The sequence below is a fragment of the Melospiza georgiana genome, chromosome 12 (assembly GCF_028018845.1).
Source record: "Melospiza georgiana isolate bMelGeo1 chromosome 12, bMelGeo1.pri, whole genome shotgun sequence".
In the NCBI taxonomy this organism is placed as follows: Eukaryota; Metazoa; Chordata; class Aves; order Passeriformes; family Passerellidae; genus Melospiza; species Melospiza georgiana.
In genome coordinates, this window is record NC_080441.1 from 17,475,143 (window position 1) to 17,487,264 (window position 12,122).

The 12,122-nt window shown below is 42.7% G+C and overlaps 1 protein-coding gene across 1 annotated transcript in view; it reads left to right on the top strand.

Moving 5' to 3' along the window:
* Positions 1 to 4,225, top strand: part of ABCB7 (ATP binding cassette subfamily B member 7) — a 37,096-nt gene extending 32,871 nt beyond the window's left edge. The window contains exons 15-16 of the mRNA XM_058032613.1: positions 560 to 667; positions 3,233 to 4,225. Of these exons, the coding sequence (XP_057888596.1) occupies positions 560 to 667; positions 3,233 to 3,451 (327 nt within the window). The 3' untranslated portion in view covers positions 3,452 to 4,225. The remainder of the gene's footprint in view (positions 1 to 559; positions 668 to 3,232) is intronic.
* Positions 4,226 to 12,122: the final 7,897 nt, after the last annotated feature.

The window sequence follows — 12,122 nt, forward strand, 5'->3', positions numbered from 1 at the left end:
GGATGGATGGATGGATGGATGGATGGATGGATAGATAGATAGATAGATGGATAGATAGATAGATAGATAGATAGATAGATAGATAGATAGATAGTTCCCAGAATTGCTCTGCCTTTGTTCCACATTAGCATAATACTGAGAGGGATTTTTTCCTTTAACAATCATGGGAAAGCATTAATATTACAACCACGAGGAGTTCTTATTTTCAGATGCTTTTACTGCTGTTTGCTGCTTGTGTAGCATGGCTCCATGGGGAAGTTTTTTCCTGAAATGAAGTGACACTTCTCTTCCTGTGTCCCTGGGGATAGCTGTGTTTTTCTGTGAATACAAGGGTTTTTTTTCAGTTTGAGGCTTTAGCAAAACCACAGATATTTCATGTTTGGGACTCTTCTGTTTCTCCTGTACATACGCATGGCTGTTTGTTATTGGGAAGCTGTAGCAGTACCAGAGATGATTTTCAAAACTTATTTACAGTAATTTGCATATTTCCAGGAGCATTTTATCTCTCCTCATCTCACTCAGGAGTGTGTAAGTGTTTGTGTCTGTTCCACTCTTGCAGAACATTCTGAAAGCCATGAGGGACATGGTGAAGCACCGGACGTCGATTTTCATTGCGCACAGGTTGTCCACGGTGGTGGATGCAGATGAGATCATCGTGCTGGATCAGGTGAGGGCTCACCTGGTGCTGTGGGATATTCACACCATGGCAGGGTTTGCTTTAGGGCCCCTCTGTGTCCAGTTTGAATTGTAATTCACTCCCACCAAGCTGCTGGAAGTTTTTTCTTTGGAAATGAAGCATGTTTGAAAATTCCAACCCAAGCTTGGCATGTGTGACTGCCTTGTATGTTGTCATTTTTATGCCTTACTGTTGCATGTTTTTAATCTAATTTTTTGCATGCTTCTGTCATCTGAAGTTTCCTAATGTGTTCCCCCAATTTATGCTTCACTCTCATTGCTCAGGGTCTGTTTTTCACATACATCCATTTTTCCTCTCAGTGGAAGGAGAGAGGACAGTGTGTTCTGTTTCCATGCAGATAGAACTATTGCAGGATTGTTCAGCCTCATTATGTTTAAAATCTGAGCACCATTCTCTGTTGTACCTGTAGAAAAGTGTGATTGTTCCCTTTCTGTAGGCTTTTTTCCTGAGAAAAAACCAACATGTCTCAACATTTGATTCCCTAATATCAGCATTCAGCTGTTACCTCATACTCACCCAAAGTCCATTTTTTCTCTATTATCTGTATCTGGCAAGAGATTTAAAATAAACAAATGTCCTTAAGATAACTTCATAATTATTCTTTTAACTGATAATGCTGAAAGTACAGTGCTCTGATCTGCTGATAATAGATGTTAAATTTATCTCTGCATGCATTTTTATCAGTTGCTATTTATAAGCTTGTGCTCCTAGGTGTCTTTAGTGACTTAAAATACACATCTAAAAGCAAATAAATTATTCTTACACTACATTCAATGACTTCAGGGACAATTAGAACCATATCTTTGTGAAATAGTGACATTTGCTACACAAAACTCAGCTTTATATGAATCTGAAAAGGATGAAGTAGTGGAATAAATCACTTGCAGTGCTCCATGGAGTTTTTAGTTGTTTTTGATCTGCTTTGTTTTTTCAGCTTTTGCTGAAAAAGCCTCTCCTAAGGTGTATCCTTCCTACAAGTGCACGTTAAAACATCTCACAAACATTTTGTAACGTGTCACAAGGCAATTGGCAGCTTTTTGTTTTCCATGCAATTTTTCACAGCTTCCTGAGAGCGTGTTTTGTGTTGTAGTGTAACTGTTAAATTAAAAATAAAAGCACAGCCTCGAACTGTGAGGGAGCCAGGGTGCTTCCTTTGCTGAAGGATGGAATTGTGGATGAGGGAGGCAGCACTGCCTTGTGCCTCTGCCATCCAGCAGGATTGAGGTGTTAGCAGCCAGGGAAGTCAGGCTCAGGAGCAGGGAGGACACAGGGTGATTGTGGCTGCTTTTGCTTAGCAATGGTAATCAGGGAATCACAATTCCAGCACCTTTGCTGAGGTAAAATCAGAATCATTCCTGGGTGAGTAAATGTTGGAGTAATGATACAGATCCTGATGCTGTGGAGCTGAGCAGAGAAGTTCCATTTTTAGGATTGGTCAAGAGTTACTAAAAAAAGCCATAATTCAAAACCTGCTCTCTACTCCAAATGAATCACTTAAAGAATTAAGTAAATTCTGCACTTCTGTTGATCAAATGTATATTTGTTCAGATTCCACTGGCATAACTACTAATAGAAGTGCCAAGACACAAATTCTTTCCCAGCTTGTCCATCAGCAGATGTCACAAGGAGGTAGATTTAATTGTAGATCAGAATTTAGAACTGATATCAAATCCATGTAGTTGTCTGTATAATGAGAAGGAAAAGTAGCTGGAGAATGAATTAATGTATCAGTTTAATTTGAAGTCAGTGAATGTGTCTCTCAAAGTAGAAAATTAGTTTGCTTTTTTGAAGAGTGATGGTATTTCTCTGTAGGGTTGGAGTTCTCATGGGATTCTCCTCTCCAACTCTTCCTTTCCATGCTGATAGTCAATAAATCATCTCTGCTCTGAGAACAGCCCAGAGAACTGAACTGCTCACACAATTTCCATGGTGGTGACTGCAGTGACACAAGCCACAGAGCACCCATAAAAGCAGTTTACACTAATTGTTTTCAGGATTTGACCTTAGATGTGCATTGCTTGTCTAATATAAACCCCTCTCTGTCTGCTCCCCTCTTTTAGCTTCCTCCCCTGTGTTAGTTACTGAGCAAAGATAAATCTGTGTTTATTTTGGTACATTCATGTCACCTTTGCAGGAGTAATTGAACACCTTGCTGCTCATATAGAGGTCCACATTTACTTTAGATAATTCCTGCAGTTTAGATAGGAAACTTTACTTTAGATAACTCCTCCAGTTTAGATAGGAAACTTTAGATAACTCCTGCAGTTTAGATAGGAAGCTTTCCATGCTGTGAGTTTTAGATTTTGCCCAGATGGACAAAAGGCAGGTGCAGTGTGAGAAGGGCACAGCTCCTTGTTTTCAGCTGGCAGTGCCCACACAAGTGAGTGCACTGTGCAGTCAGTCCTTCCTTGCTGTTTCAAGCTCTTCCTCATGAATTCCTGCTCTAATCCATACTGTAAAACTCTGCTCCATAGGCTGGTTTATTGCTGAAGATCTGGGAATGTGGATTCCTGATTTCCTGCCCTTGTTTTGCAGGGTAAAGTGGCAGAACGTGGCAGGCACGCAGAGCTCCTGGCAAACCCCAGCAATCTCTACTATGAGATGTGGCACACCCAGAGCAGCAAAGTGCTGCACAGTCACAACCAGCCAGACTGGGAGGAGAGACCCAGCCACACATCCAAAGAGGAGGAAAGGAAGAAGCTAGAAGAAGAAATTATCAACAGTGTGAAAGGCTGTGGGAACTGTTCGTGCTGAATAGGATCCTGGATCTTGTATAGCAGGTTAAAAATGCACAAGAATACAGTGAAATACAGCTCTTGTTTTTAAGTCAGCATTCAAAAACTTCTGGATTTTGCAATTTTTGGATTTTACAGTTTCACAGAGGGACATAATTTCAACCAAAGGAGTTCTATTTTTGCATCTTTAGGAATCTCTAATATTCAGTGGCATCTGCAAGAGCTGAGCTTTTTTCAAAAACTTTAAACTTCCCAACCAAGGGTGTAATTTATGGCAATTTTTAGGCTTTGATAAATTCTCCTGGTAGTTGCCTGATGTGGATTATTAAATTGTAAACAGATTTGTCCCTGATTTACATTATTTCTCATCATTGATGGTTGATAAATGCGTCATGTTTTAATTGTAATTGGGCTAATTTGAACTCATTTGCTAGTGAGGAAGATGCCTTTTAAATTCTTCAGTGGTGTTCTGGTTTAAAAATCTTCCTTGTAGAGAGTAAGAACAGCCTCAACAAAATATTAGACTTCTAGTAGCAAACTAAATATTGGAATTACCCCTCTCACCTTTCAGAAGCACCTTTCACACTGCACTATCAGGAAATGGATTGGTATTATTCTAAAGGAAAACTAACAGCATTTTTAGGTGAAAAATGAACAAATCTGAGTTCAGGATTGTGTATCCTCACCATCTGCTGTAGTAGTCAAAGCAGAATGAAGTCGCTCTTTCTAGTTCAGTCATGGTCTTAGGGAGCAATTAAGATTCAATAAAGACTTCCATAAATTTCTATTATCTCATTAATGTATGAGAAAATGACCTGGATAATGCTGAAAGCATTGCTATAATAATGTCCTCATTTCAACAGCCAGAACTTCTCCAGTGGGAGGAAACCTCAGACTTTGGGATCTGCAGGACACTGGGGGTGTGTCAGGTTTGGGGGGGCTGCAGGGGGAGAAGTTTCCAGAAGCTTCCCCTGTGTCCAGCAGAGCCAAGGCTGAGCACATCACCAACAGGGCAATGCACTGCTGGGATCACAGATTTGGGAAGTGTAAGAGCAACTGCAGCCAGAGAGAGGCGTGGGAAATGGGAGAGGAGCAGGAGGAGCTCCAGGAGCTGGAGCTGAGATTCCCTGCAGCCCATGGGGGTCCACAATGGAGCAGAGATGCACCTGCAGCCTGGGAAGGAGAGCTGGGTGGAGCAGAGATGTACCAGGAGCCCTGGATGGAGCAGAGATGCACCAGGAGCCCTGGATGGAGCAGAGATGAACCTACAGCCTGGGAAGGAGTCCTGGATGGAGCAGGGATCCACCTGCAGCCTGGGAAGGAGGCCTGCATGGAGCAGGGATGCACCAGGAGCCTGAGAAGGAGTCCATGCTGGAGGCAGCAGGATGTTCCCAGAGGAGGCTCTGGCCCTGGGGAAGCCCACCCTGGATCAGGCCCCTGGCAGAAGCCATGGAGAGAGGAGCCTGTGGTGCAGCAGGTTTGCTGTGACCCCATGGGGGACCCACACTGGAGCAGCCTTGCCCTGAAGGACTGCACCCTGTGGCAAGAGGACACATGGGAAAAACACATTGGGGCAAGGGAAGAGAATGAGGAGGAGGAAGGAGCAGCAGGAACAACGTGATGAACTGACCACAGCCTCCATTCCCCAGGAGGAAGGGAATTCTGAAGTGAAGTTGAGCCTGGGAGGAAGGCAGGGATGGGAGGAAGGCGTTTTAAGATTTTATTTCATTTTCTCATTACCCAACTCACACTTGTAATTTGCAGTAAATGAAGTTACTTTCCCCAAGTGGAGTCTGTTTTGCCCAGGACAGTAATTCTGAGTGGTCTCTCCCTGTCCCTGCCTTTCCCACAAGCCCTTTGTTGTGTTCTCTCCCTGCCCAGCTGGGTGGGCACCCAGCATCCAGCCAGGCTCATCCCACCATAACAGGGTTGTGTTTTTAGGCCTTGTCTCTCCAGGGAAGTTCACCATCTCTTTAGCACAAGCTATCCTGGTGTAATTCTTCGTGTTAAATTTAAGAATTAAAATCTTTCTCTTGGATGCTGAAAAATAACTTTGTTATTTCTGAGGAATTACACCGGTATATTTACATTGATATAATTACATTTGTAAATCAGATGCAAGATTTCTCAGTGTGGGCACTAGGGAAGGGCTGAATTTGGTGCTTCTGGAAATTTAATTGCAAATAGCATTTATTTTTTTTGTTATACCCCTCCCCTACAACTCAAAATAGGAACATAACTTAAAAGGAGTGAAACCTTTTCTAGTTACTTGTTTTCACTCTCTTAAAATGATGGATGAAAAACCAACCTGGCATCAATCTCCTGTTAAAAATTATTCTAAAAGCACTTTCATTTTCATCCTTGGAGTGCAGAAGCAAAGTGAAGTCCAGTTAATGTAGTGGCAGTGCAGAATTCCAGCTCACAACCTTCCCTTTATTTTACCTAATTGTCTCCTGGTTGAGCTGCTGACAGCAGTGAGGGGACTGTAATGGTGCAGTTATCTCCCAGCTGCCAGAAATAGCAAAGGTTTATTGAAAATCTTATTTATGAGGGATCTCCTGCATTGTGGCAAACCTCAAACTATGGTTCTCCTCCTGCTCTGCAAGAGCTGATTTTTGGAATTAATCTGTCTGCTGTTCATGCAGCAGGTAACAGGCAAAAGCTGTAAATAGTAATATTGCAATGCTAAGATTGTTTTCCTTTTGGCACAAAGATGAGAAATTACTCTGGTCTGAAATGTGGAGGGAAAGGCCTTTTCTCTGTGAAAAGGTTTCCATGTTCCAGGGCTTGGACATCCCAGAAGGTCCCTACAGGCTGCACAGAATCAGGAATTGTCTGTGAAATGTCTGGAATCAAAACCCACTTTAATGCCAAGTCTGATTGTGTTTGTGAGGGACAATTTCAGATGAAAGCTGATGGATTTATCACTGTGGATGGACTTAGCAAGGACTGAGAGTCTTGGGCAGTACAGGTTTGGAATGAGGATGGTTTTCAGGTGGTAAATGCCAGGAATGATCAATAATTGTTTAAATCTGTAGGGTCTGCAGGTCTGAGGCCATTACCTGTCCCTGCCATCCCTTTGGTGCCAGTGGATGTGCTGCAGCTCTGGCCAACTTCACATGGAATGGCAGGAGGGAACTCTGGACAAAGGCAGTTCCTAAACCTGCTCATACACTAAAATAAGTATTTTAAAGAAGTGCACTGAGTTTCTGGAAATGACTGAAAACTTTCTCATGTCTTGGAATTGCTGGGTAAACTTTCCTGGCTTGGTGGTGGCTGTATTGTGGTGAATTGCTGTGGAGAAGCTGCAGCAATACTGGCTGAGTCTCCTGTCTGCTGCAGAGTCAAACTTGTGCTCTTTTTATTGTTTTTCATTTAAATTTTGAGGTTTTTATTCCTGTACTGTGACTCCAAAGTGTCACCACTGAAGCAGATTCTTAAAGCACTGAATGGGAGAGTGGTGGCTTTGGAGAGATTCAGTGACCCTTAGGACAATCTGCCTGGCACCTCTCAGAAAAGCCTTACAGTTCTCACAGAGATTGATTTGGGGCTCTCTCCCAGCCTCAGTGGATCTTGGTAATTCTGCTCTGCTGCAAACTCAAACATCCCTTTTCTGAACAGCAGCTTTTCATATTCTGGACTCGTAGCTGGTTGTTGTTCAAAACTCAAGTTATCTACTCCCATTATAAAATCTTTGCCTGCAATTTTAGAGTAGAAAAAGACTTCTTTTTTTTATCTTCACTTTCTGTTTTTAGAGGAAATGTGTTTGTAGAAAATGGACTTTAAAAATGGGCTGCTGCTTGCAATGTGTAGTGATCTGTTAACTGTGAACTTAGAGAAATCAATTCTAATTTCCATGTAAAAACTTTTTAAGCTCAGGATATCAAGTCACAAGACACAAAATTGGGGCTATTTTAACATCCAAGTTAGGAAACTTAACGAGTTACTGGCAGGGAGGTTGTGGATGTTCAAAGCTTACTCCTTGCAGATGATCCCTCAGGGTATCTCAGCTCTCCTGTTCCATGGAGGTGTGGTTACCTACATCTCTCAGCACTGAGATTTTGTTCAACTTTTCAGAATGGAAATGTAAAACTTACATTGTACAAGAAGGTGACATGTTCCAGAACAACACAAAGCTCAGCTGAGATGAGATTGTGTAACCTTTCTGCTGGAAGACTCCTTACCCCACTCCTGTCCTTCATCTGTGTGTAGATAATTCTTACTAAATAAAGGATTTATCTTTGTGAATAAAAATGGCTGTCCTGTCACAACAGCTCTTCCAGCTTTGCAGCAATTCCCAGAGGAAGCAGTCACTGCTGTGGAATGTGAGTCTTAATTCAGCAATTGTTTGTGGTGCTTGGTGGTGCCAGTGGAGCAGGTAACCAATCCTGGGGTGTGAATTGGCATAAAGTGTCTGAATTCCAGAGATCCATCAGGGGTGAGTTCATGGATCACACCTGGATTCTGCCCCCACTCAGCTTTCACACCCCCTACATTTGTGTGTGGAGCTGCAAAAGCAGGTGAGGTGTTGGCTGCATCCCCCTGATGGGAATGAACGTGGTGAAAAGCCTGACTGTATCTTGCTTTAAAACACTCAGTTTTTATAAATGTAAGCTCTTAACGTGTGCTCAGTCAAAGTAGAGCAGTTTTAAGAATCTACTTGAACCCTTGACATGACAGTGTAATCACTGACTGGACTTCTAATTGTAGCTATAGCTCATTATCAAAGCAGAATGCAGGAAACATTTATTATTATAATATTATTATTAATTAGTGCCCTGCACTGTATTGATCTGAGCCACAACAGCCACTGCCCTGCTGTCACTGAGCTCTGTGAGCTTGTGCACAGGGCATGGGGATGGATGGATGGATGGATGGATGGATGGATGGATGGATGGATGGATGGATGGATGGATGGATGGATGGATGGATGGATGGATGGATGGCAGATCCTAGAGCAGCCTGGGGTGTTTCAGGTCTGACTGGATGAACTTTCAGCTGCTGTTTTTAAGTGTTCATTTGTTCTACCTTTAAATCCTGTAATGGTACAGTGCAGGAGTGCTCCATAAATGTTACTGACATTAATGGAATGGCCACATCATGGATGGAAGGACAAGAGGCAAATCATAAACAGATATATATTAATGTCTAGAACAGACAGGATTAATCTACTTTTTGACTTTAGTGGATAAGTCTGATGTCTTTATAAGAAAATTCTTAAATGGTTAGTTCTTGAAAACTATCTTTTAAATTCCTCCCAGGTGACTTTTGACCCTTCTGCAGATGTTCAGGGAATAGTCTTACCCAGCCTGGAAAAGCAGCAGAAACCTTGAGAGAGGACTTCTCCAGAGGCAGGGCTGCAGGCTGGGGTGTGGGATCTCCTCCAGGTGAGAAGTGTCAGTTGTACTAAATGGCACAGTGGATTTATTAGTTAAAAGAAAAAGAGCCAAAATGCTTTACTGGTGTCTTTGGGCAGAATTTAAAACAGCATCCCTAAAGCTGAAAGAGTCATGTAACATCTCAGCTCCCCCACATTAATTTCCAGTTTCTAATGCCCTTTATAAAATTGTCACGTAAAGCATTTTAAGTCACACCAACATAAACTTGTAAAGCTCTCAGCTTTGTGCTGGAGAGAGGAAAGGAGACAAGTTCTTCCCCTCTATTATGGAGAAGAATAAAGAGCCTGGAGCAGAATAAATCAGTTGGTGGGGTGTCTTTGAGTGCCTTGTGCAAGTGTCAGCTGAAGATTTTACTGGCCTTGTACACACCAAGAAATATTTAGAAAAGTGAGGTTGAACAGATGAAAAGTTTCCATATTACACTTGTCAGAGAAAATGGAATTGAAGGTCAGTCTGTAGCTGGGAGGGAACCATTCAAGAACAGCAACAGAGGAATTATGGAACGGGCTCCGAGCTTTTAAAACATGGAAATGCATCTTCATGTGTTTGCTCACAGAGTTGTAAAAATCTTTATTTCTTCAGTGAATTGAAAATCTTCCTGGCTTTTGAAGAACACAGATAAAAGATTCAGCTTATTTACAATTAAAACCAGAGAATGTTCTCTGGGGAAAACAGTGTTTGCAGCATCTGTAAAAGGTGATGAGTGATAGCGCGTGTCGATGCCGCTACTTGCGATTGCAGGAACGTAGGATACTTGGCAGGATACAAGGGAGGGGGAAGAGCACAAGGCACAAGTATTTTAGGCTGGAGTTGTTCCTTCTGCCTTGTGGAAATTGCTTCACTTCAAAGCCCACACAAGGACTATGATGGTAACACACACACATAATGTTTCTGAAATCTACAGGGTAAAAATTAATGACCTGATGTTGTACAGTACAGAAACTTTTTTTGAAGAAAAACAATATTTTTTTACAGAAGTTAAATGTCAGAGGAAGGGAAATGCAGAGTACTGAGGTTGAGTTAGTGGAGAAGGAAGATTTTCTCCATTCAGTCCTTTCACTCCCAACAGTGAATGTTAATCTGGGCCCTGCATGACAGTGGCCACGTGCAGGGGTCTTGGCTTTGTGATCCTCCTTAGACATGACCTTACCTTGTGCCTCATCTTCCTCCCTCTCCCCTTATTGGGGCTGTAATTCCCTAATTCTCCCTGAAACACTTCCTGTCTATAAACTGGAGGGAGCATTTGCAGTTTCAGTCTTAGGGGTTTTATCCCACATGTTCTGTGAGAGGTGCTGCCTCCAGAGGTGCTCTCAGTGGAATGGGGCACAGCCTTGCAGGGAGAGGTTTGCTCAGTGAAATGCTGCTTGGGGAGCTGTGTCACAGCCTCTGCATGTTCCAGTTTGGCCTCCAGGTCACCTGAACCAGCAGCCTGCTCCAACAGCCTGCTCCAGGTGGTTCTTGCCTGCTGGGCTCAGGTGGTGCTGGGGTTCTCCAGGTGTCTCATTTTCAGCAGCATGTCTGGGTGAGGTAGCTGTGCTTCCAGAATGCTCAGGGAGCTTTGCAGACAGCAGCCTGTGCACACGATTCCCACAGCATGGAAAGATCCATTTGAATGCCACATCCACTAAAAATCAGTGTTTACAAGAACCCTGCTTAGTGCTGCTGCAGAGATCAAACCTGGCTGCTGAAGGTGTGTTTGGGTGCTGTGCTGTTGCAATATGTGAAGCAATTGCATTCAGTCTTCTACTTTCTTATCAATCCCTGGAATTTTTGATGTTAGGAATCTCCAGCTAACCACAGAAACCTTCTGTCACCAAATGTAGAACTCCATGGCTAAAATGTTACCTCCTGAAGAGCAGCATGAGCAAGATTGAGCCCATTAGGTGGGATTTTTAATAGTTGCTGTTGCCTGAGCTATGCTCTGAGCAAACTGGTAGCTGGAACTTTGACCAGTTAATGAATTCTCAAATCAAAATATGTTGTATCAAAAAAATGGCTAAAGTTGCTTAAATATTCCTAAGACTTTGTGCAACTTCTGTCTTAGGTTTGTACATGAATTACTTTAATTCTGCCAGATTTAGCTGGATATTTCCATAATGCAGTGGCATTGAAGCTGGGAAGAATTTATTGGCACAACAGCCATGTGTCCAGCATGTGCTGGTGTGGGGTGTTTCCAACACTCTTTGTATCTTCCCTCAGGAGGTGTGTGTGTGATTCACAGGTGAGTAATCTCTCAGCTCCTAGTTCATACAGGAAATGCCACACCATCAACCCCTGGTATGTATAAATGTACTGAGTATGTCCAGTGAGAAGGGAACAACAGAAGCTGGGCTGCAGCACTGAAATTATTTCCTGATTCCTGAAATGGTCCAGGAATCATTGATAGCTGGTCAAATGCAAATAACACTCATGAAAACAAAAAGGAGCCATAAAAAATACTTTTTAGTGGATGATCAGCTCTGGAAGCTGAAAATAAAGTGGGTTTTGTTGATTGTTTTGTGGGATTTGTTTAATATAATTGAAGGTCCTAAACTTTCTTACTATTATTTAGCCTGCTGGGAAGCAGTCAAGTTCCAGTAAATAAATGCCCATGTGATTCCAGTAGGTATCTAGAAAAGCAAATCCTCCAAAGGGATGTTTTCAGACTTGATAGCAGAGTCCCTGTGGAAATTCCTTCAGTGGATATAAGCTCACATCTAATGGCAGCCTCTGATTTAGGCCAAAGCTGCTTTACTGACACTCGAGCGGTCCTATGGAGATCCCGCTCTAGCTGAAAACCACACAGACTTTCACAGCCCATAAATCCCATGGAATACATCTCTTAAGTACTTTACTCAAAGGAATGTTAAGCTCTTTTACTAAATCTGCAAATTACAGCTCTGTGACAACTCTGAGTTTACAGTCTGACAGCTCACGTCATCAGTCGGAGCGGATGAGCGGAGTCAGAGGCAGCATCGCTGCTGCTGACTTGCAGGGATCTGGTAATAACAATCCACTGGAAAATGTTGGAAAGCTGTGACAGCCTGGGAACGGTTTGTGACATCTGTTAAACACACTTGTTTTTATTCCCACTGACTGCAGCAAGATCCAGTGATATTTCATGGAGAAGGAGTGGTTGTGTTCCAGAGCGGTTCCCTCAAGGACCCACGCCACCATCCAGTGAATTTCATGCAAATGGCCACATCCCAATACCTGAGCCAGATTAAAAGGAAGTTTCTCAACAGATTGTTCTTCCCTGACTGCAGGAGGTAATGAAGTGAAACCAGTGGCCAATGAACTCTGCAGGAGCAG